General features: G+C 39.4%; 1 protein-coding gene across 2 annotated transcripts in view; it reads right to left on the bottom strand.

The window, feature by feature from the left end:
- JAG2 (jagged canonical Notch ligand 2) overlaps positions 1–21709 on the bottom strand; it is a 68005-nt gene that overhangs the window by 32828 nt on the left and 13468 nt on the right. Inside the window, exons 3-5 of one of the 2 annotated variants that reach the window (XM_068682560.1) lie at positions 10692–10743; positions 3928–4182; positions 2735–2795 (exon numbers count right to left, since the gene is read on the bottom strand). In XM_068682560.1, the coding sequence (XP_068538661.1) occupies positions 2735–2795; positions 3928–4182; positions 10692–10743 (368 nt within the window). Of the gene's footprint in view, positions 1–2734; positions 2796–3927; positions 4183–10688; positions 10744–21709 lie in introns of both variants that reach the window. The other variant, XM_068682559.1, reaches the window with a different exon arrangement.

Genomic DNA, 21709 nt, shown 5'->3' with positions numbered 1-21709 from the left:
CAACATAACCTCTTCAAAACAATGGGTACCTGAACTTGTTCAACTGATGAGATCCAGTTTCAGCTAATTGCCTATCAGCTATTAGCAGTCTGCAGTCATTTAGCTATATTTAATATTTGTTTTTGCTAGAACATTTAATCCAAGAACAGCTCTAAATTACTTTGGAAAAATCAAAGCACAGAGGGTAGAGCCTGGCTACAAGAGTTAGGCTGATGCCTCAGAGCCACTGCTTAAGTTATTTACATGTTCATACAAGATGAAGATGGAAATCGTTTTCCAACTCTATTTATAAATGCCATTGCACACTCTGGCAACAAAGGAGCTATTGGCACCAGTAGATTTCCATACATCTCACACCCATGTTTTTCTCACATTTTCATTTTCCTTCTGAATTAAAAAAAGGACATTGTTTTCACCTGTTAAATGACAGTGGCAACTGTCCAAAAACCAGGAAGGAGCAATCTAGATTATGATTCAATAGCACTAAACTTTTTTTTTTTAAATAACAGCTTCCTTTGTACTGCTGAAGATAAAGGTCACGTCTCTAAGCCTTGCTTATTTTTAGTTCAGAATCATTTTTCTATAGAAAGTATTATCCATTTGGGTTAGAAGTTCCACTTTTAACATAGCCTAGTAACCACTACAAAATGCAAACTAGAGATATCTGTGGGACAGAGCTCCAGCAAACAAATCACTTTTAAAGAGAGCAGAGTCTTCTGCAATAGTGGAAATACAGTGGCCATGTATAGAAAAATCAGTATTCTCCTTCAACATGCTGACCACCAGTCTATTGCTTCAGCAGACCTGTGTTAAGAAGCAAGGAAAATAAACGGCATACAACCCATCTGGACCAGTAAGTCCCTTATTCTTCCCCCCAGTACTTTTTTCAGATAAAATCCATCCAGCAAAGTAGTGAGATTTTTGGTCAAAGTCCTTCTGCAGAAGCTTCTATAAGCTTTGGTTATCTGGGCTGATTAGAAGAAGCACCTAGACTTACACCACTAGATGCTTTTTCACGTATGTCAGTGAGACTCTGTATGGGAAGGCTTTGCTCATGAGACTCCTTATTCAGACACCTTAAGAAAAAGGTATCACAAGAACTCAGATTTCATCTTCAAGGGCTTTTTATTCCACTCTTGAAATGATCCTCCATCTCTCCAACTTCTGTCCTTCCTGACACATGCAGTACCACTGAGAGAAATGAAAGTTCACAATGAAACTTTCTACATTTGCTTAAGCTGGTTCATCTTTATTCAAAGGCTCTTTGCATTTCAGAAGCAAACATTCACAGGCTCCTAAGACTCAAATAGGCACAGAGCTCCAAAAAAAAAAAAAAGACCCTACATAAATCAGAGTTCAGCATAGATTCAACATTCCTGGAAAGCTCAGAAAAAGGAATACTTCTTACTAAGTAAAGATCACCAAGAGGTAGAGGGACTCATAATTCTTAAAACCACAAGCAAAACTTTTAACAATAGGAAGAGATCCTAAATACCATACTCTTACAAAAACACAACCATAATTTAGATAAATATGTGCCTTGAATAATCTTTTTAAGGGAGATTTTTTAGCTCTTCAGAAGTAAAACACCACATGCACAACACCAATGTACTTCACATACTGGTATTAACACAGAATTTGCAGTCACATTCAAGAGCCACAACACAATCTTCCACAAATCAGCAGCATCTGACTGAAATTTCAGGGCAGTATAAAACCACTCCAATGCAATGATTTAGGATTGTTATCTGCCATACCCTACTGCCAGAAACTTCCAGTTCTCCAGCAGAATGGGACTTGTTCTCATCAGCTGTCACAGCTCACACACCAGCACTTCAAACCCTGCAAACAAAGCTAGGCTACACCTGCATCCATCTTCTGCCACTTCCCTGATGGTCACTGTTTGCTAGGAGGAGGATCAATCAGCATTGCGTTAAACTATCAGAGTTTGACTCAATGATATTTGTCAGCTCTCAAGGGTTCTGACAGACATCAGTCTTACATAATCCCAAGAAAAGATTCGATATAACTTTACCTCTGGTCAGTTTTAAGCTAAGAACTCACAAAGAACCACCAAATTGCAAGCAGACCAGTCTCATTTCTTCAATACCCAGCATAAAAATAGACCTACTGCATTAGATGCAACTTCAACAATGAAACAATCAGTGCTTCTCTGCTATCAGAGTCCACTTAATCACAAAGTTGCACAAACATTTCAGACACCATTCTCTCATATCCAGGGACCAAGAACATTCAATTAGGGTATAAAGTTTAGGTTGACACTTCGGTTGCTACTATAACATTACTACCCAACAAAGCTTCTTTGAGAAAAAGTCTATTATATTTTGGTGATGATGTACACGTTGAGTGTTCTAGTACTGGGAGCATTTCCTAGTCGTAACAGCCATTCTTAAAGAGCAAGTCACCCTTTTAAAAGGATAAGAAACCGTATCTCAAGATCTAAGTTCCTAAGGATTTTGAAAAAAGGATGGTTCTCATTTGCTAAATACAAGAAGCATATCTGTTCAAGTCCTATAAGCACAGAAATAGAACAGCATTGCAGAACAGTACGATACAGTATCTTACATGTGATGTCTACTTCATATCTAGTAGCATCCGTGCTTTTGTACAGACTTTTCAATTTTAAAGTAAGCCCTTTAAGAGTAGCAGCGTACATGGAAAAAAATAGAAATATCAGTACTTGGAAGTAAAATATTCAAGCATGCAGACTTACTTGCATTCCCCAGGTGTACTGCAACCCCCATGGAGCAAATTACATCCTTGTTTACATACAGCTGCAAATAAAAAAAAGTTTTAGTCTTCAGTTAGTCTGGGTAGCCAGATATCCCTTAGCATAGCAGCAATGCAGAACTGTTCAGCTAGGGCTTTTGTGGTGTAACTTACTTGTTGCTTATGCAAAGCATTTTTTCCCTAGGCATGTTCCAATATACCTACCTTCTAGCTAGCTATTTCATAAAACACCACCACAGCAGCTTTGTGAAAAATAACTCAGGGTATCTCACTGAAAAAGTTGCTACCGAACTAAATAGGTTTGCAACAAGAGCATCAGAACTGACATTTATCAAATAGTTGTATTTTTTTTATTTTAAATCAATTTAATATTATGCTAGAAATCCCAAGCTTCAGTCAAGACAAGTGTATGTCTAAGTCCTAAAGATGGTCTCCCCCTCATTAACAGCTTTTTACTAGAGAGGAAAAAAAACACAACAAAAACAAGAAGCCCTCAACAGAAAGGTAAGTATGACGAGTAATTTTAGCACTAATTACTCACTGAGAGACTACAGGCAAAACAAAGATTTGATAGAAGATTAGTGGTCCATTAAAAAAAATTACACTTGAATTTCTGTTCACATTAAGAGCTATCAAAAAGCTTTCAGCTGTGCATATATTAATTTTTAAACTTTTTCATTTGTGAAAATGTTACGGGAATTTTTACAAGACTAGAAGTCTACGGTATTACTGTTACCATCATTGTTTAAAAAAACAACTCATGTTTACAAACAGTACATTTTGCTTTGTTACAAGCATGGTACATTTTGTTTTCAAGAAACATCACCTCTGAAGAGAGTTAGTTAGCATAAAGTTGTTTCAGTGTTTTGAATTCTAAGTATGTTGTGTACCCCCAACAGCACACACTGCAAACACTGTACCCTGCCCTGCGCTTCACTACTCAAAGGATGAGTTTTTCCTATTTTAACACCATCATCTTTCAAACTTCTTTCAAACTGATTTCAAGAGGAAGTAACAAGAAAGTTATGCTTTGAAAAAGACTTGTATTCAACGGACAACATCTGTATGTGTTAAAATTAATATGCAACAGCACTGATACTACATATATCAACCACTGCAAGGGTTTCTATTATATTAACAATAGAACTAATCTAAAATGAAGTAAAAAAATACTACCTTGTTTACATTCTTCTCCCATCCAACCTTCCATGCAGGCTTTGTTTCCATTTTGATCACATGTGTAGTGACCGACAAAATCATCTCTAGGGCCACAAAATTTATTGCACAGAGCACTGTAGTAATTTTCATCACATTTCACTCTTATTTGAACTTCAAAATGGGCAACAGGACCATTAAACTGTAGTGTCTTCCACCGATCTTCTGGGTTGATCATGCCAGCATGCGCCACTCGTTCTATTAACAAGTCTTCACCTATTTTTATTTTTTTTAAAAAAAGGTAAATTCAACAAGTGATGATTTTGATAGCATACAAACATGTAAATTCAAATCCAAAGTATTCAACCGGTTAAGAGAAAGCCTAGTAAAGAAAATGTTAAGTGATAAAGATCTACTGTGTAACTGAATTTTCCTTTGCCTTGCAAAGTTCATTACAGGAAGGCCAATTTTAAAAAAGTGTCCCAAAGGAAATATTAAAAAAACTGGAACATAATCCATAGGAAATAACTTATTTTTCAAGGCAGCCAAACATACCACACCCACGTACTGACAACCAACAGCTTTATCTTGATCTGAGACTCTTTTTGCCTCCTTTCTGTTCCTCTTAAATCACAAGATCTGCATAATCTATTAACTGCGATAATACTGTAAACGTTCTCTGGTGCCAATGTAGTTTTTTTAAAAAAATAGTATACTGTTAATTTACTGTAAAATTAAGCCTACCAGAGCATTGACTATTACATACATCAACCAGCTTATTCCCATTTCATCATTTTCTATAAAGAAAGCAAAACATCTTTAACAAGCATTTCATAGAATACTTTGTCTAGCTAGTAAGTGGCTTTTTTGAAGAAACACACACGTGAACCAAGGACTACCAAGGGACCATTCTCTTTGTATCCTGCTTATCCTTATCCCCGGTGGAGCTACAGATAATTATGACCACTGCTGCAATACACTCTCATAAGCATCCTGCCCTGCCCACACAGACAGCAGCAGCACTGCTACCACCAGCCTGTTAGCTGAGACCACACATGCACAAAGTATTTAGCGGTTGCATGGGACAAATGGATTCTAAAATGTAAGATTATGGAACCATCAACCCCAAATATTGTCATTTTTATGAATATCAACTTTGTATTTATGTATTTTAATCTTGATACAACGGCTTCAGTACTAGGAGATGAGGCAGTTGTACGAGTAAATACTGAGAGCAAGCAAGGGCAGTGAGTGACCTCAGTGATGAGAGATCTCATTTGGAAGCTCTTAAGCCACTATTTGAGTCTGGTAACATCCTACTATTTTTTCTAGGTGACCACAAGCTGCAGCTGAAAACTCCCAAGCACTACTCAGGGCAAGAAAGGGGCACAGAAAGTCCACTTGTGTACATGAATTTCATACCCATTTATGAAGTTACTATAATATTGCTAGCTCAGCACTTCGGTGTCCATTTCCTTTAATGAATGAAGATTCTTTAAAAAAGTACACTAAAAGAAATGGAGAACCAAAAACTGTGCACATGGAAAGACTAATGGTAGTGAGATAGGGACTCAACTTCAGATTATTAATGATATAAAACAAGCCAAGCAGATAGCAAGCAATATTGAAATCTCATATTCATCTAGTGCATTCCACATACTTACTGCTCAGTAACACATCAGGCTTAGAAAACAATGCCAAGAAAGTGACTTTCTCACCTGGGAAGCTACTGAGAGCACAGAAGTATCCTGTACATCTGCCACCAAAGCATAAGAGAACTCAACAATTTTTCAGTCATTCCACTGTTAAACAAAAGGTAATGAAGTAGTGGGCTCTGCTTTTGTTACCTTGACATCTTTTTTCAAGCTTGCTGCTACCATAAAAATCTTTCCTCTTAAAGAATACTGAAGTAAAAGGTAAAAACTATGTTTTAATTAAGCACTGAAAGGTTCTCCAATTAAGCCAAAGCATCTCTCTGCTTTAATATTACAAGTGGTAAAAGCCATGTATAGGCTATAGTTCATGCTTGCCTAGACTAGTCTGCATAAAACATTTTATGGCTAGACAAACACATTGAAGTCTGTCTTTAACTCTTTGACTCTCAAATTCCTATATGCAAAGTCCTCTGTCATCCAGCAGCACAAAGTCAGTGGCAGACTGAACAAGCCTGCAAGCCAGAGAAAGCTGCTTGCAACTGAGCAGGGTATCTAAGATACCACCAGCCACCTTTAAAAGCCTCATGATTACATTCAACATCCTTTCATAATATGATTCTTCTTTAATGACTATTGATCTAAAAGCCTTGACAAAAAGTGCCGATTCACTGGATGGTCCAGGAATTTGACCAAAGAGCAAGTATGCATCATAAACCCATTTTCCAGCTATCAGCAACACAGGCTCATTGAAATGGCTGCAACAGCCACAGCCATACACCCCAAAAGGGTTTTATCAAAGCGCATCAGATGAACTGAAAAACACATCCTGCAATTACAGGAGTGACTAATAAAAATCTTATCAAATGTCTTTAAGTTAAAGCAGATTCATCAAACCCAGTTAAACTGGAATAAGCATCATAGCTATTGGAAAATACACCTATGCAGAACATTCCTCTTGATACCTGGGGTCAAGAAATGGGGAAATGAAATAGGCAAAATTATTTTTTTTTAATAAAAACATTAAGCTTCACCTTCACAAACTCCTCTGAAGAGAACATAGTCTTGATAGCTTTTCCTTTGGTTTGTATCAGTAGAAGGGCTCAATGGCCTAAACAAGCAAGTGAAATAATTCACCAAATAAAAGGTACCAGGAAAAACAGCTCCAAGCCATCTAGTTTTAATTTAGATTTGTAAGTAATATAGTAAAATTTGAGAATAAAGAGATTCTGCTTTACTTCAGACTTCATAGTGAATCCAAGTAGTGTGAAACATGTTTATCAGGGTTTCTCCTTCCTCCCCCACAATGCCAAAGCGATTCTGCAGATATTCTCTTCTACATTTCTCTACTGTGGTGAGGCAGGTTTGCTCCCTGCATCTGGTTTACCATTAAAACTCACCTTACAACACAACCCCACAGTACTTTTAGCCCTCACTAAGGCAATAAGCCACATAACTGAATCCAGTTACTGGTCAAAGAACTGATACAGTACTCTAACCTCCCCTTCATACTCCTCAGAAGCAAGAGGATTCTTTTCCTTGATGAAAGAACTTTCCTGCACACTTCTCTAGAAAATCAGACAGCAGCACAAGGACTTGCACAAAAGGAGGTGATGGCTCAAAGTTCCCACTTTAATTAACATTCACAAAGCATTTGATTTTTGGAAGTGGAACTCTTATCTTAAGAGTATTTAATTGCACCCTTGCTATCAGGAGCCATGAGTACACTTAATTAAGAACTTCACTCATCAACACGCTGTCTTTTAGCAGAGGTCAGACATTCCCAACAAGGCACCTACAGGGCAATACAAGAGGCAGTGTTGGTAGCTGTTTGCAAAGGGACGAACACAGTAGCATATGTACTTTGTGCCTACATAAACAGGAGGTACCATCTCAGGAGGTACAGTCTTCAGCATCTTTCAAGCAAAGGTTTTAAAGCTGTGAGGACAGATCAGTCTCCTACAGACTAAGATGAAAGAGGAAAGCAATCTGCATCCCAGCAGCAGACAAGCACTCAAATGGAAAGTTACTTCACGTGTGAAGATGCCAGCTTGCTTCATACCAGCAGCACTGGGTTAAGCATTGCCCAGACCTCTGCTGTACAACTAGACAGCTGCCAAGCCAATGACTTACCTGGAAAGTAGCAAGAACTGCTGTGACAGAGGACAGAAAACAGGCCCTTCACAGTGATTTTGTATCTAAGCCAGTTTCCTCTCCCCCTCCTTTACCCTCAAAAAGCAAACAAGTGGTAACACTACACTGCCACGAGCTTCACTCCCAGTCCATAGCTTGGTGGTGTCCTGCCAATACTGCTGCACAGAGGAGGAAGGAAGCACAGGAAAAGTTTGGGAATCTATGTTTTAAAGCCCCTCTTACAGTCTGCACTTTAAGGTAAGTACCAGGGAATAAATATACCCTGACTGAGTTGAGATGCATGCTTCACAGATCTACTATATACTACTATAATACTACCATAAGCAATCCTGCATTTGATGTTTGCAAGGAAGAATACAGGATACTGGTACATATAGAGGGGAAAAAGAACTATTCTGAAACCTTTTTTTGTAATAATACCTTATCAAAAGTTCAAACGGGAACAGAGGACTTGCAATCAACTTTCAGCCTTGCTCATCCCCTTAAAGGGAAGTAAAACCTGACTTTGGCACCATCAATCAGTTCACAGAGAGACTGGAACATTAAGCTTTCTTACACTGGCAACAGAAGACATAAAACCTGAGCCTGAGGTTTACTCAGTGTTCAGTACACATCAGGGAATTCAGCTTTCCACAGATATTCCTCCCCTCTCCCCCCAGGATGCAGACATTGTTCCTTTTTTCACTGGAGGATATGTTGTGTTCCTCTTTTAATCCCTTAGGTGTGCATTCTTACTGATCTGTCCCATTTGGCAGCATACAGAACTACAAGGAGCAGTCCCTGCATCTTGTCAGATTCACAGGGGAAAACCTACTGGAGCATTGCCTGCCAAGACTGCTCTTGGAGGGAGAAAGAAAAAGCCAACAGATCTCTTTCATGAGACTGGTAAACAGACTACTGAAACATTTAACCTCAAGACATGTGTTTAGCTAGTCCTCTGTCAAATTATAGGCTAAAAAAGCACAACAAAATTCACATGACAAGCCTCTCTGTTTCAGATGCAATGCAAGTTAACAGCACCTCTCTGGCAGCCTACATTAAAGGGAACTTCACCTTTCACTGGCAGTTTCTCAGGAGACCTAGACTGTAATTTGAGACACTTGGACTTCTGTAGTTCATTGAAACCATTCTTTAAAGGAGATGGCCCACTGGAACTCCTAAAGACATTATACATTAGGTTGTTTTGAAGTTCGGGAAAAAGCTGACATCAGTGGAAGTACACAGCTTTGTTAAAGCATGTTAAAGAAATCTGAAAGGCATAAAAAGGAAAAACAACACAAGCCTAAAGTAATTATCCCCTTATCAAGAATATTTTAAAAGTTTCTTTTAAAACTGGGGTTTGAAAGCTACAGATTCGCTAGAGGATTCTGCAGATTCAAGGACAAACATAATAAAGAAGGGTCTTCCAACTTTTGAAGTTTATTAAAAAGAAATCAGCTTTTAAATGCATCCATTTCATGCTTTGCAGCATAGGGTCCTCACACTCACTCCTTTCTACACAATTTCCTGAATTGATAAGCCACCTAGAAATAGGGGGGGAGCAAATACTCAATACTCACTGTACTAGCTGCCCCTAGGTAAACTATTCCCAAGCTGGAAGTATCTGAATAAAGGAACTTCATGTAGTACTTCTTCAAAAAAACATCCAAATAAGACAACTCCAGTCTGTTCCTACATAGGATATCTAAACTTATTCAAGACTTAGGCTTCCTCTGCTCAGCATACAAGATCTCATTTAAATACCATGTCCAGCTTGGGAAACTGCCATTCAGCAGGCTGTGGACCAACTGAAGGGTTGCAGCAACATGAATTACCAGAGATCTAAAGAAAACATACCTATTAGAAAAGGCTGAAGTTGTTAGACAGGACAAAAATAGCTTAATTTTAACAGAGGGAAGACTGAGGAACAAACTACAAACTCAATTACTTCATCACTAGACACAGACTATGTTAGGAAAACCTAAGTTAAGAAAGTCTGCCAGGAAAACGCAAGTGGAACTGGTCCCAATCTTCAAGAGGGCCTTCAAACTCTAACATAGCCTCAGTATTACTTTAGCTTTGCCTTTTTTGTGTGCACTTGGTGCATCTTGCTTTATAAGGATGGTCAGTGAAGCAGCAGAGAATAGAACCTATAGTTAGGAAATGACGACAATCTGGGGCACAAATCTTCGCTATCTCAATGCCTGAACACTTATCTTTCTCTGTAACAGTCCCAGACAAGCTTAAATAGTCCGTTATCAGCAACAAGTTTGATGTTCACTTAGCACTTGCAGCTACACATTTTTTATTTTGAGAGACAAGTTCATAAAACATTACCAAAGATCAGAGAGCTCTACTTCAGCAACAACATAGCAACCAACACCTCCGAATTATTTCTGAAGTATTTAAACACTAAGCTTGCTTTTCCTTCAGATTAATAGCCATGCTCTGATAACAAGGATTAGTATTTACAACCAAGAAACAAGGTAACTTCCAGTACTATGAAAGAAACAACTGGAGAATGAATCATACCATCATGACTTAGAATACTGTCAATGATATCCAGCTTTTTTAATTTACAGGCAGCAAGAATGCTTTATTTGTTTGCCTGATCATGGAAGTTACCACAGAAAGCAGTGAAGGGTGAACAAAAGAGTATTTAAAGCGAAAATCTACAGCACAGATCATTTTCCTTAAGGGAAAAAAATGGCTTACCATAATTTTTAAACTTTCTGAAACTAAAAGAATTATGCATTACAATCTTCACTTGCTATGGTCCATTCTCTCTCTTATCACTAGTATTTTTTTTTGGTAATTCCTAATATAGTCCCCCCTCTCTGCTGGGATTTGTACATACCCTTAACTTAGACCGCATCCTCCCATTGCTTTGGAAGGATGGCCAATTGCAACAGCACACCATGCTCCCCTCTCCCCCCACGATCTGTGCACATACAGCACAAAGTAAGTGAAACCTGACAATTTTACATAAATACTCACCACCTTTTGTATCATTATCCCAATCCCATGCTTCTAATACTAATGTGAACGATCTCTGAAAAGAAAAAAAAGAAGAACAGTTAGATAAAAAGTACTGTTACAGGCCACACAAACAGTGATTTGGAATAAGCAGATATTACTGCTACAAGGAAGCCAACTGAAAGCAGTTTAAATTTTCACCACTTTACTGTCATGTGAAAGCCCTTGAAGGCATCTTCTCAAAAGCATGAAATATAACAGCATTAAAAACTGTGGGGCAAAGCAGGCTAACAGCAAAACAACAACATCTTCCCCCACACACCAAGGACTGAATTATTATTTTTCTCCTCCCACTGTATTTATTTCTCAGCTTTCTTAGCCACAGAAATCCTTCTCAGAAGCAGCTCTAAAAGGTTTCAACAAAGCGAAGGGTCCTGAACTTTGGGAAATGGATAGGATATTTAAGACAAGTGAATGAAGACTGAAAATAAGATCAGGGTCATCTTTTTAGAAAGTGCCCAAAACACAAGTCTATAGAACAAGTCAGTTTAGATATTTTTTCTAGAAAAAAAATCCACACTTCATCCATTAAAAATTTAGACTTATTTCTCATGAAAGGGGAGCTGTGAGGAATGGACCTGAAAAAGACACAGCAGAAACATGATTTTTAGAGAAAGCACGTTTGGTAGTAGATTTTCCTCAGAGGAAAAAAAGAAAAGCATTATTTCAGACAAATTGAAAACTATTTGGAAAAAAAAAAAAAACACACACAAGCTTTACTTCACTAAAGCAAGACTTCAGTAGTTTCCTTTGGTTGTATGACCAAATATGTAGGATAGACGTTGACATTTAAATACTAAGGTTACTTAGGGGAAAGATGCAAATGCAGCTTTATGCACAGATGTGATGTTTACCTGTTTTAAATTTAACAAAAGCAGCTGTCAAACACCTTGACTTTGATAGTTTCCAACTCATCCAAGTTGAAATAAAGTTTCTCACATACATTCAAAACCAGTAACAAAAACAGTTATTGCACCACTATCCTAAAACCCTCTCATATACATCTTTGTGCTTAGAGGCAAGCCACACCAAAAAACTGAAACTCATTAAATACAGCAGAGCCAAAATTTCGTGTATGCTGAATTCACAGGCTAACAACAACCTATGAATTCACATGAACCTGGGGATTTTCAGTTGAGGCATGAAGAACACCCTCTTAGGAAGAGGATAATGTAAGAATTCATCTATATTTCATAGCTATTTCAGACTCCTACATCAAGAGACGAACATTTTTACTGTGATAGTTCATTAAGTGCTTAGAACACCCACACTTCCCACCAAGGAAGGTTGATTACAACACTGAAATCTCCCTATTTTACAACCAAAAAAACCCACCATGCAGCAGCATTATTAGGGCTCTTCGCTAGACATCCCTCATGACTACAGCAAAGGACCAGTCTACTCAGTGAAGTCCTTAATAGGGTGCCTATTCTATCACTTAGTTGCATTAACATATACATGTAAACCACAAACTATGCCTTTGGAAATAAGTTTCTTCTGAACTTTCAGCTTCAGACATTAGGAAAAAGTGATTTATCATGACTGGAATGCAAGGAAAATAAAACTTCAGTGTTAAATAGTTATATTACAGTCAAGGAAGCTCAGCAGTGACTACACTGGACAGAGGCATTCTTGTCCTCTTCCAAAGGCAGTTCTGGCTCAAAGGATAAAGGTCAATTGATAAGAAGCCACTAGTTTTGAGGGATGACAATATGCACAATTCCCTATTATTTATTAGGGAAAACAAACAGTAGTGCAGCATTTCCTCCAACTCCCCACTTTATAACCCCACCTGAACATTCAGGGAGGCAAGACAGGATCCTACTGTAGTCTGAAAATGCTACTTGGCACCCTTGTAAACTGTTACCTGAGAAATAAATGTAAAGAGAATAATATCAGAAAGTAAGTACTGTACAGTAGTGGCCCTAATGTTTTTTGGCAGTTCTAAGTCTGCTTATTTTGGGGATGAAATAAGTATAACCTAGGCAGAATTCTGCAAGTGGCTGCACGATACCAAGTTCTTTACCCACCTCCCCTGCTTTTAACAACTGATTTTGTAACCTATCCCTCATTTTTCTTGTGCTCCACTGATTTCTATCAGAAGTACAAAACAGTGCTCAAGTGCTTCCAGATGTCCACTTATTTATTTTATCTAAGGGCTGGTCTTTCCTACTGCAAATTAGCCATTGCATCTAACTGCCCACACAGGCTAAGGCAGTAACACACTATAGTCTTGGTCAGCTCTGCCTTCCCATTGTTCCACTTGAAAGCAGATCTGGATCTCTACCTAGGATGCTAGGAAGTTTTTGTGGGAAAGGGAGCTGCACGCAGCACACTGTTTCAACATGCATGCGCTGGAAGGTGTGAATCAATGGGCATCCTGCTGATTGTAAGATGCTTAAAATAAGGAGCCCTATAGCTCCAGTGGCAAATCTGACCAAACAAGCTAGCATACACTCTAGAGCTGAAAGCATTCCTGCAACACCTTATAGAAACATACTACATTACAAAGAGTTATGACTGACACATAACCATTCTTCCAACATGAAGAATGGGGTTTCTGACCACACAACCAGACCCCAGAGCCTGGCAGGACATGGACAGCACCCTGCAAGTCACGGGTCCAACAGGCCAAATTCAATCATTTGCTTTTTTCCTCCTAACTAAGGGCAATCAAGAGCTACACAGCCATCTACAAAAAGCCTAAAGGGAACACATGCAATACTCAGAACATTAAACCCTTTTGCTTACTGGCACCCCATATCCCTGCTTTCCTCATATCTACCACTGGGCTCAAAAGCTCAAGATGGCGGCAGGTGGCCATTTACACATGGACAAACACATGGAGTGCAATGTTTTAGGAGGTCTTACAAGCATGACTACAAGCTAGAGATGTTATTCAAGTCACAGTAAATGGAACTGATAGACGAATGCTCATTTACTTGAAAAACCCATGTCAGCTCCGACAGCTCACTTGTGCAACTTCCTGCTTTCTGTGATGCTCACACTTACACGCTTCCAGAAGGGCCTGACAGACATAAGAACAGATCCAGAAAAGAAGCTGATTAAAGGGCTGCTCTCCCTCTAATAGACCAACCCAACTTGTGATGCCTTCCTCACATCCTGCTAGGCAGTAGCTTTAAGTAACTCCTCTGCCATAGGGTGATGAGTGGTCGTATTCCAGTTTGTGGCCCCTCAACACAGGAAACAGATCCCTAACTTTCCAGTTCAAAAAACCTCCTCTCCCCCACTAAAGCATCAAGTCCCTCATTAGATCTGCTTTAATTCTTTCAAATTTTCCACTTTGTTTTAAAAGCACCAAAAGCATAAAGATGCATCCATGTTATTACGTTCATTATATGCTGCACAGAGAGCTTTCCAATTACAGCTCAACTATCAAAACCATTACTGAAAACTAATACCCACGTACTCATCCATGCTGTAACCCTACCTGACTGCCGAAGTAAGAGCTACAGGCTGATTAAGGCTAATGGATATAAGTGCCAAATAATACTTTCAGCTTAAATAGACATACTCAGTTTATAAGAGCTCTACCATTGGCTTGCATTAGGCATATCTCTACCTAGGGGATGGTCAGTCAGCACAAGATGCAAACACCTTTCCTGTAGTACAAGCCAACTTTCCTTTCAAATTGTGCTTTCAGAAAACAGTTAAAGAATTTGCATTAATTAGCTCTTCTCCAGAGTGTAAGGTCTACCCATACTTAATCTAAATACCTGACATCATCAAGCTCTTCAGAATATCATTAGGAACATGCTAGCTTAAAAGTTAAAGACTGTGTGGAAAACTTACCTAATTATACAAGTGTTTGAGTTCTTTCACAAATTTATCAAAAACCTTGTTTTCTAGTGAGCATCCTAAGAATGCCCCAAACTCATGAGTATTTTATAGCATTTCATGGGTATATTATATACACACATACCACCACACCAGCTTATTTTGTGACTTGCATGCTACTCAGACTTGAAGCTTATGACTAACACCTCACTAACAGGACATGCACATTCCAGTCTGTTCTTACATGTCAAAAAACTTTATAAAGTAGTATTTGTTCATTTCAACTAGTATCTTCTAAATATTTTGCTAATACTTTAGAAGTGGCCATGGCACAGATTGGAGGGGGGTGGGGAAGGCAAGGGGAGAGCACATACTGCACTGAAAGCAGTTCACCTCCTTTAATTAAAAGCAATACAGCATTTGTGCTTACCAAAAACCACAACATGCTAAAGGTTACTGCTCAGAGAAGAACATCAGCACAGTTCTGCAGAAAATCACAGCTTAGCAGAAGAACCATTTCACAGGAGATACCTGAACAGATATGCTAACCTGTTGGGAAAGATACAACTTCAGCCTGTTTAACCATCTTGGCAATGCTGCTTCAGTTGTGTTTTTCCTAGGACCAGTGTTGACAAAAAACAACTTCAAAGCATTATTCCACTGCTTACACTAAACAAAACACTCCCGTTACTATCCCAACGACCTCCTCTCTGGGAGGGGGGGGACAAGACCTGTAATATTGGTTTGGCAGTGTCTTTTCATGAACTATTACTATTACCTTGACTTCTGCAAATCAACACTCAAAAGGTGTTTTTGGAAAAACAGCCTTGTCAAATTTTTAATCCCAGGTAGGATGACCAACCTCCTGACTGCACTTTCAGTCGGGTACAGAATTTATATTCTACAACTCAAAACCTCCCCAAAACTCACAAAATGCTTAGAAAATGTTACGGTTGAGTTGAAAATGAGTATTTGACATTTTCTGCATTGATTTTTAGAAGAAGCTATTGTGTATTAAAATATTTATTTTAAGAATGATTCCTCAATTTCACCTGAAATTTTCTAATAGGTGCATGTTGACTGGAGTTTCTACAGATAGGCAAAAAACCCCAGAAGAAGCCAGAAAGCTGCTACAGATTAGAAAAAAGCACAGCTCCTAAACAAACCCAGGTCCCACGCTACCATCCCATTCTGCTGAGTACTACAGGATCTCATCACCAGTCAGGGCCTTTTCCGTTCAAGCCTCACTCGAGAACAAACAACTTAACAGATTTAATGCAAAAATAGATCAAGCAACAGCCTCATATCTCTACTCACTCCAGAAGTTAAAAAAGTTAGACCATTAGTTAAGTCATCACCCATATCTCTTGCAACCAAGTCCCTAACGTCAATCAGCACAGCCAACTCTCAGATTCTTTTCTTAACTCCTAGAAAAACAAGGCAAAGACAGGTCCAGGGATTTTTTTCTTTTTCTTCTTTTTCTCCCTGCTCTTTCAAGAGCCTGTCCCCCTCCTCCAAGCAGCCTGCTTGCCTGGAAAAAGCTGACTTAAAGGCACACATGTTCCATTTCCTTCCCCAGGAGCTCTGCAAGTCTTTACAACTTCCTCATGCACAAGCCAGAGCTGCAGAGGAAGGAAGAAGTGAAGAACGCTTCAGTGAAGGTCCAAGGCTGATATCTCTGCCACAGGTTTAAGGGCAGACAGACAGAACAAGAATGCAGGTTGATCTTGACATTATGAAGACCTCTGCAGAAGGAGCAGGTGTTCCTCACCTGGTTGCATTTCTGAGGGGAGGGAGAGGGAAGGCAGAAGGGGGCTGCTTTTCAAAACTTCAAGGAAATTTCAGCCCTGCTTGCATGCAAGAACTTGTCTGCTGCAAGCAAAGGCTATTCCAGCATGTAAAATTATAAAAGCACCCCTCCTATAAGCCCTCATTTTTCATTTGAGAAGTACCATTGGCATGGTGAGTCCTAAACAAAAGCCTTCCCTTTGGAAACCAGGGCCAAACAATCCCATTTTGTCAGGAGCGTTGCGCGGAAGGCTGGGCTGGAGTACTGCAAACACGGGCAGCACAGAACAGAAAGCAGTTGAGCAACTTTAAGCCTCCTATTTGAGAGCAATTACTGAAGTTATACTCCTCTTGGCCAAGTCACAAAAGCAGGATGATGTTTACAAGCTTTGGAGCCTGACTGCTCTTTGAGGGGAGCAGTTTATGGGTTGCCCCACCTCACAGTCTTTAGGAAGTCTGCAAAATGTGGGGAGGTGGGGAAGGGTGAGAGGGGGTGTATTTTCTGCCATGGTTAACAGCCTGACATCTCCACCTACATGTGCTTGAACACCTCATTCCTCTCCTCCCCCAAACTAAGCAAAGTCAAAACTGGAGGGGTGTGTACACGTGTGTGTGCATATGGGGGTGGCAGGGAGAAATCAAGATGTCTAGACTATTAAGACATTTCATTGGAAAAGGAGCACAAATAAAAACAACAGGTGAGTAAGTTAGAAATGGTCTCAGAGTTAATACTTAACACCCAGGTAGGGACTCACCACCTTCAGCTGAAGAAAATTACCCAGCAACTGGGTGGAAGAATCCTACCACCAACCAGCTGCATGCATCTATATGAATGCAAAGATATAAACAACTTCAAGGAGGAACTCAAAGGGATATTATAACATCTATTTGGCAGCACGCAGGGCTTTGTGAAACAGGAGAATAGCGTGTTTCTCTCCCAAGTATATCAAACTAGCAGATCATGACATATGTTACCAGATGATACATCTATAGGAATATCTTCAAGTGAAGGTTTGATGGTTTGAAGGTTTGATCCTGCTGCAGTGGCAGAACACAACCTCAGAGGCAGTCTTGATATATCACAGGACAGCAAATTGTTCATCTGTGCAGAAAAACTACTGGAAAAACCTACACGTTTCTGGTAACTTAGTACCTTTGGCAGAAACTCAAAGCACATCTCATCTGATTTAACTTTGTGACAAGTCTCAGACACAGTATTTATTCCCATCACCTTAGTACTGAACTTAAACCCTGAACTTCCATAGCACACTCCACCAGAGAACTGCTGCAGACAGAGCATCCTTCTACTCCACTAAGTTGGAAGGAAGCATGCACCTTGTTTTCACAGTGCCAGAAGCAAGTCACTAGCTTCTTATTTAGAAAAGCTGCAGGAGATCTGTCCAGCCAGTAGTCCTGCAAAGATTTGTATGAAGAAAAGCTGCTAGCTACTACTCTTACCTTCACAGGACACTGCAGAGGTTCTAGAAGAGCCTGTTCCTATTCTAAACCAGTGCCTTTCACCATTGCATGCGTAGCAGTAACGCTAGTCTTGCAGAATAGAAGCTATAAAAAGCATGGACAGGAGTTGCTATCTGTTATTCATGCCCACCCTAGTCCATCCTTCATTCCCCGAATCCATCATATACAAGTCTCCTGGAGTACAGCAGAGATTAAGTTCCACCTCTGAAATCTAAGAAGTCATTTGCAGTCACTTAAATTTGAACAAATGCCACATGATTAGCTTCCAAACCATTTATTTCCCTTATAGTTTCAGAATTAAGCAAAAATAAATCAGCGAATACTTAACGACTCAAGCACAAATGGTCCTGCAATACCTTGCTATTGCCAAGGTTTTCCAGAAAAAATGCACATTAATTTTTAATGCCAATCCAATCCCACTGATTGGTTTTGCTGAAACACTTCTATCTCACTGCAAGTGCCTTCTGCCTGTGTCACCTCTAGACACCTCCTGTATATAAGCCTTTGTATTTGTTTATAAAACTAAATGCATCAAGAGTAACATAGAGAAAGCATAGAAAAAAAACAAACAATTTAATCTTAGGTGAATGATCAGTAACTCCCATGCAAGCAATGACAGTGTTAGTCAGAACTCCTCGGCCTGGAAGAAAAGAGGACTGAAGTATGTAGCTCTGTAGGTTTCTGCTACAGAAGGCCCAGGATTTGGTTAGCAATAGACTGTCCATTTTCTTGTCAATGACAAGACAACAAGAACCACAGGTCCAATTAAGCTAACATAAGCCATGATCAGAAACAAAGAAGTGAGACAAGATGGCACTTCATGCAAAGCCTGGCAATGTTACATAGGTTGCCTAGGGATGAAGCAGGTATAAGCTTTGTGGGTGCAAGGAGAAACTGCCACAAGCACTTCAGAAAGACCAGTCACAACTAGTCAACAATTCCTGTTTGGGAAAAAAAGGCTTAGTAGAATTTAAAAGAAATTTTATATATCTTTGCACTGTCCTTATCTTCCATAAGTATTTGCTTACATTCCCTGAAATCTAGTTCCAACCAGTAGAGGTGTTGTTCCAAAACAAGTATTCCACTTTTTCTGATGGCTGACATTAAAGCAAGAGACTATTAAAGAAGCATTTACAATGTAAAATTGTGCAGGCCTGCCTAAGTCATCAGTGTCTACCCTAAGGTAATCAAAATCATGACCAAGGAACAGTTGAGGAAAAAAATGACAGGAAAAAAACAGAAAACAGTCCTGAATTAGATTTACAATTACACCTCAAAACTCCTCTTTGAAAGCTATAACATCTGAGAGGTAGTAATTAAAAAATCTAATCAAGATTCTCCTTTCTGCAATACTGAAATGCCACATCAAATTAGCACTATTCCAGAAGTCAAACCATGTACACAGCACATCCATAACAAGCCATATGACATGTTGCAACATACACCGAAATGCTACTCAAAAAATGAGCTGAGCTACAGCTACTAACAGGGAGATAGTAATATCTGGAAAACTTTTCCTGGGGAAAAAAGGAATCTAGATAGACTTTTAAGAACAATTAAGTGCAGCCTGGGTGGTACAAAGCAGAACATACTATCATCCAACACAAGGTAAAAGAAATGCACAAACGAAACAAGCACTTATTAACTAGCTGACAATTGACAAGTGTCAAGTGAAATACTAAGCTTACTGACTTCATAGCAGTTTTTGACATAAAACTGTCAACATATAGGATAAAAACCCTGTTTTAACTACGGAAGACCCAGTATATTTCTGGGGGAAGGCCACAGTGAGAAATACAAAGACCTTCGTGCAGAAGCATACCTTCGATAATTAGGCAATCAATCTTCAAACTTCAAGTATTGTATTTGCCCCGGTCAGAAACAATTCTCTCCTGGTTTCCATGTAACACAGGCGAAGGCTTGTGCCATTTCTAGTCACTAACTCCACAGTGACTGAAGCAGCAAGTGCCACCTACCCCATTACAAGCTGGGTCTACCAGTCTCTCAACAACCACTCTAAGCAATAACACTGCCTTCAAAACCATCACCTGTATTTGAGGTAGGTGAACAGAAGAAAGTGTGAAGATTAAGTTCATGGGACTGGCAAAAGAGCTGTGAAGGCAAAAGCACCTGTGACAGTCTAGAAATACCAGCTAACTAGAGAAAAGAATTAGAACTTTAAAGCTGGAAAGGAAAAAAAGTCAGAGACCTGCTGCAGAAGTTTCCCTAACTTGCGGTGGTTCCCTCTGATGCATCTGCAAGGCCCTCTGGACCTGCCCCAGCAGCGTCAGTCACTGTAAGCTCAGTCCAAGGCTGGGACTTCAGAGCCATAACTTGAGCCAAAAATAAGAAAGTCTTCAGTGACCTGAGGAAACACATAAGTCAAGCAGAACAGAGGGTGGGGAAGCAGGAATTAGGGCATCCCAGGCCTGTCAGAGCCTTACCTGTAGAGATCTTATTTCACAATTTGATTTAAACCTTTGCACACTGCCCAGTAGTGAAAAAATATCCTGAACAACAATATTTAGATCAGTACCCACAGAAAGTCTCCAGAGATTTCCAGAACTCAACACCATTCAACAGCTCAGTAAAACTGCTCATCTTCCACATGAAGGAAGCCCACCCCACCACATGCTTTCCAATCTGCAACAAAAGCTTAACAGATTTTTTGCTTTCATCTATTATCACCTCCAAGGAGGTGATCCTAAGACCCACTGGACAGTGGACTTGTGTCCAACAAAAAGCTTCAGGGATGGGAAAAAACAGGTCTCAAAAAGAGACAGTTTCTCCCAATTGTCATCCCTTCTGCAGATGCCATAGCACTGCAAAGCTTTGCTTGTGAATAGCAGCTGTGGAAGCACAATCTACACTACCAAGAAGCACATGTACAAAGTAAAATTCTCCTCAAAACAATGTAGTATTAAAACCATCCCACTGTTGTTTAGCTTTAATTCTGATGATCTATTGAAACAATGATGAGCACAGGGCACGAAGGAGCTAACGCAACCAGTAACCACATACCAGGGCTCAGCAGAGGCATTAGCCACCCTTACTACTGCCACTCTGCCAGTTAATTTACTTAACACACTTAACCCTTGGGGAATTTGATTAAAAGTCAACCAATGTAAGTGCACAATTTGCATTGGCACCTGCCTCTCAAACAAGAGAGCCCAGTGTAAACTCCCCAGATTTCATGTCTTTGTGATGCTTCTAGAGCAGGAAAAAAACACAAGGAAAATGAAGCGTACTCCACTGGGAATCAACCCAAACCTGCTAGAACCTCAAGCCATAGCCTTCCCTTCCATCCTACTTAAGGAGAACACAAGGTGTTTATTTTCAATTGAGATTAGAAACAGATTAAATCAGAAATTATACACCAAAGAGAATGTTTTACAGCAAATGTTTCTCCACTAGTACCTGAATTTAGTGGACAAAAAAATAAGTCTTTGACTTGGCAGAAAACACTGTTTTAGAAAGAGGGTCACAGGACTATGTTCCAATATACATTTGCCTTTTATGTAAAAACTATTTTTTAAATACTTTCAAACGTCACAGCTATTAAGATATAGCCCTCTGTACCACAGCCAAAGCCAGCACCGGGAGTTTCCAGAAATTCACTGAGTTAATCCAATAGCAAAGAACAGAAGGGAGTATTGATGAAATTAGAGAATGGAGAAAAAAGCCTTTTAGAAAGAGACGTGCGCAAACACAACACACTGCAGTCAGGTATCCTCTTAACAGCATTTTATTAGATTTAAGTTGAGGCTTTCAGCCTCGCTACCACCTTTGAAGGTGGCAAACTTGATATTAACCAAGTATCCATGACCTACTCCTTCCTTAAAGTTCTGGAAGAAGTCCAAGATAAATTAAGCCCCATTATATGTACACTTTCTTGTTGCATTAATGAAAATGTACCT

The sequence above is a fragment of the Anas acuta genome, chromosome 5, assembly GCF_963932015.1.
Source record: "Anas acuta chromosome 5, bAnaAcu1.1, whole genome shotgun sequence".
Classification (NCBI taxonomy): domain Eukaryota; kingdom Metazoa; phylum Chordata; class Aves; order Anseriformes; family Anatidae; genus Anas; species Anas acuta.
Note: the sequence above shows the minus strand (reverse complement) of the source record. Positions and strands in the feature narration are given on the sequence as shown.